At 56.5% G+C, this 3,925-nt stretch overlaps 1 protein-coding gene across 1 annotated transcript; it reads left to right on the top strand.

Moving 5' to 3' along the window:
• The first annotated feature begins 1,252 nt into the window (after positions 1-1,252).
• Positions 1,253-3,449, top strand: LOC129398301 (uncharacterized). Its single transcript, XM_055115270.1, has 4 exons — positions 1,253-1,460; positions 1,684-1,739; positions 1,986-2,633; positions 3,018-3,449. The coding sequence occupies exons 1-4, from the start codon at positions 1,253-1,255 to the stop codon at positions 3,045-3,047; spliced, it is 942 nt and encodes a 313-aa protein (XP_054971245.1). The 3' UTR covers positions 3,048-3,449.
• Positions 3,450-3,925: the final 476 nt, after the last annotated feature.

The raw sequence follows: 3,925 nt of genomic DNA, 5'->3' as shown, positions 1-3,925 counted from the left end.
CCCGTTATGCAGGAGAAGGAGCGAGTCAGGATTTGTGCAGAGGTCTGACTTCCAAAGCCAGGATCCCGTTTGAAAAGCGGTTCTCTTCCTGCTGAATCCCAGCGTGGCGACTGCACACGGAGTTGCGGGAGTCTCCTCACCCGCTTCCCCTCTCCCTCACGTGCTCCGGACCTCGGAGGCCCCAACTCCTGTTGAGAAACACCTGAGCTTTTTACTCCTGGAAGTGCGGTGCCTCCCTGGTGCCACCTCCTGTGGTCGTCCCGCTGGGATGTGTGAGCACGTGACACAAACCCTTCCCGTTGCCGTCCCTCCCCAGTCCCTGCAATCCAGGAGCAGCATCACCAGGGCTGAGGCTGTGTGTTCCGTGATGTCTTCCGGCCCTACCCCCGTGGCAGGAGCAGGGCTGACTCATAGAGGAACCTGTCCATTGATCTTGTGTGGGTACCTGCAGTTTCCATGAAAATGGGCAGCGTCCCTCTATGCATCTGTGTCCAGCGTCTGAGAACTGATGGGGAGAGGCGGCATGCGGGCGTGGGTGGGTTCCGGGGCCTCCTGAGCTAGCGTTCTGGCTCCAGACCCATCTTTGTTCTGAGGATCGGGTCAGAGAATTACATGAGTGGAGAGGGTGGCTCACTGGGCTCCCGTGTGAAGCCGTGGGGCCCTTGGAGCACCACAGGCCAGAGGCCTTCTTCTCGTGTTTAAATCCTTTGCCACGTAATTGCAGGTGGATTGGTGAGTCGTTAAGGCCAGCGTAGTGAGAAAGGACCTCTCCAAAGAGCATCCTGAAGACTCCGCATCCAGGCGTCTCTGGAGGAAAGATGCTTACACGGGGCCACCGTCCCTCTGCAGAGCCCGAGCCCTATACACCCTGCTGACCCCAGGCACGGCCTGAGCGAGGGCCCTGGGCGCCTTCCAATCCTGGAGGAGAAGGGGCGGGAGAGGCACTGCTTGACTCTTTCTTCAATTTACACAAAGCAGGAAAGACATTTAGCAAACCAGGCATCACATACTGAACATGCTCAACAGAGAGACAGCCCCAAATAAACTCTGCTGATGTTATGACTCTTGGTTAACCCAATTTATCAGCGTCTGATTCAGATGAGCCCCAGAGAGAGCTCTTTCTGCAAAGAAGAGAGGCTTCTGCAGCGCATGTCTTCCTTGAGAACCCTCTAGGCCAGCAGCCCCCACAGCCTCCATGTAGCACCGCGGTCCTCCCGCTTACACATCTGCCCTCCGTGAGCATGGGTCAGTGATGGACAGGGTCCTTTTCCACAGTGACGGCAAATTCCTGCTCTGGAGGGAAAAAGCAGCTTTTTCTCCAACAGAAATGAATCCAGGCTGTCCCATGGTGGTTGGGTTGTGGGGTTCTGGGTGTCCCCAGCCCCTCCGGCTCACTGCCCAGTTGGGCCCTCGCGTGGCTGGGGCAAGCCAGCTCTCTGCCTGTGTCGCGGTCCCTGCCCGTACGGGTCATTCCTGCCCATAAATCCACGGTGACTCCATTGGTGTGATTTTTCTCCACTGGCCTCTGAGCTCCTCGTGGAAAAGGACAGTATCTTCTTTGCTTGTTTCTAGTTCGTATTACAGTGCTGTGCTCCAGGCAGATGTTCAATGCATGTTTGCTAATAAATGAGTGAATGAACAGTAAGGGAAACTCTGAATTGTACCCTCAGCTCTTTCCCACAGCAAAACGAGGAGGTTGGACTGCACACAGTGAGGACGCCACGTGGCCCAGAATTCCGGTAGGGAGGTCTCTGGCTGTTGTTTACACCCGGCAACAAATGTTCCGAAGTACACAGGGCTGCGGAATAACTGTGAGATTCCAGGCCTCTCTTTCCTTCTGACACTGGTTAAATGCCTCAGTGACCTGACAGTTGCTGGCAGTCTTCAGCTTCCCAGCTCATGCCTACACTCGCTGTGTCAGTCAGGACAACCTAGAGAACGCTGCAGTCACAAGGAAACTGCAGGGCTCAGAGCCTTAACACAAGGAGGGTTTCCTTCTCACCTGTGCTCCCTGCTCCCCAGTGCTGGCTGGGGGCTCTGCTGCACGCCTCCTCTGGGAAAGACTGACTGAGTCACCATTGGGATGGCTGACAGTTTTGTGGCTGAAAGAGACACTGGAGGCTGTGGAACAACCACTGAGATGTTCCAGCTCAGGGCCTGTCCCACGACTCCCATCACAGTGCGGTGTCTGGAAACGGTTCCTCAACCACAGTGGCCAGGGAGTGCCACCCGCCCACAGGGCCCAGAAGGCTCAGGCCGAGCAGCCCTACTCACCGTCACTCTCGCCCCTGCTCCGTCTCCTAGCACCCAGCCAGGTTGGCTGTCGAGCAGTGCCCTTGGACTCCGCTCTGGATAACGACATTCTCACTATGGCGACTCAAGCCGGCCCCTGTCCCTACACACCTTGGCACACTCCCACCTCCACCCTGGGCCGGGCTGGGATAGGAGGTGCGGCAGAGGCAGGCAGGTCAGACCCGGCAGGAGGGAGCTCAAGGGAGGAGCTGGACCAGGTGCAGCTTTTACAAACCACGCCGGCTTCTCCGTGTGCAGAGATGGCCCTAGTGCTTGTCCCTGCCCTTCGAGTCAACAGCAGGCCTGGGGTGGTCCCTGGCACCTCCAGGGTTCCTTCCAAGGTGGGTGTCAGAGACCCCTGAGAAAGAGAAAGACAGAGTCACAGATTCCATGAGCTGAGGACGGGGCAGCCGTGGGGCATACACCCCAGGCAGGAGCCTGGAGCCTGCAGTGACCACACGGGCACCGGAAGGGGGCCCAGGAAGAGGGAATGGAGGTGGGTGGGCATGAGCATGGGGAGGCCCCAGGAATGGAGCTGGAGGGTCTGGAAGCCGAGGCTGGCATGGCCCCAGGGTGGGGAAGCCAGGGGTTCAGGACCTCCACTACCACCGGATTCCCACCTTTCCGAGCCATGTGCCTTCAGTGATGGATCCTAATCTGGGAGTGGCGCCCAGCACGGAGCACTCACTGTTTCTGCTCTTTTCTTCTGCCTTGTATTCTCCCAGGCTGTCAGGGAGCTGATGATCTCACAGTGATCACTTATGTGCACCAGGGAAGTCGGTAACAAGTTCTCTCAAACCTCTGCGTGAGTCCTTTTCACTGAAGTGTGTTCCTGGTATCTCTTCAGCCTCTCAGTCTTCAAAACAGGGAATGCTAAAGGGCAGACTGTCCTTCTGCTTCTGCAGCCATTGCGCTGCTCAGGAGAATAGCACCTGCTCCCTGGTGGCCTCCATTGACTCCTCTTTCATCCCTGTGATTGCGTCACTGTGATTCCTGCAATGGCAAAGGGACCCCAGACGCAGGGCTGCCCCTTGCTCCACGTGGGGTGTGAGCTGCATGACGATGTCTGGCACGTCCTAGAGTCTCAGGGGTGTCCCAGTCCCATCCTGGCTTTGCTGAACTTTGATCCTTGCCCAGAAAATGATAATAAAATTTAAATCTACTCCCAAACCTGTTGTGAGGATTTAGAGCTAATGCATGTAAAGAGTAAGGTGCATGTCCCACCACCCTGTGAATGCTCCAGAATGTTCTAGAATGTTCTTGAATGTTCTTACCATCACTCCTTGTCATCTGGGGTGCGTGTGGGTTAGTCAGCTGTGATGGCCTATGCCTGGGACTCTGTGCTCTTTTTCCAGGAAGAGAAACTGTGAAGGTGAGCAGGGCCACCGTGAATGAGGAAACCCTGTCCACCCCCCAAGTGTCGACATGGCCGTGAGTGGTTCCTGCATGCTGGAGAAACCAACACACTCTCTCCTGCCTCTGGGGGTGTGCTGAAAGGCAGGTGGCAGTGACAGTATAAAATTGGAGGGGTGCCCTGTCACCTCCAGACAACATATAACTCACTTGCTTATTCAGCCCAGCTGGTCACAGGTCACTTGAGCCCCACCTCAGGAGGGATCACTCGTGGGTCAAG

Source organism: Pan paniscus, chromosome 6 (assembly GCF_029289425.2).
Source record: "Pan paniscus chromosome 6, NHGRI_mPanPan1-v2.0_pri, whole genome shotgun sequence".
NCBI lineage: Eukaryota > Metazoa > Chordata > Mammalia > Primates > Hominidae > Pan > Pan paniscus.
The sequence above is the reverse complement of the archived record's forward strand: the minus strand, read 5'-3'. Positions and strand labels throughout refer to the sequence as shown.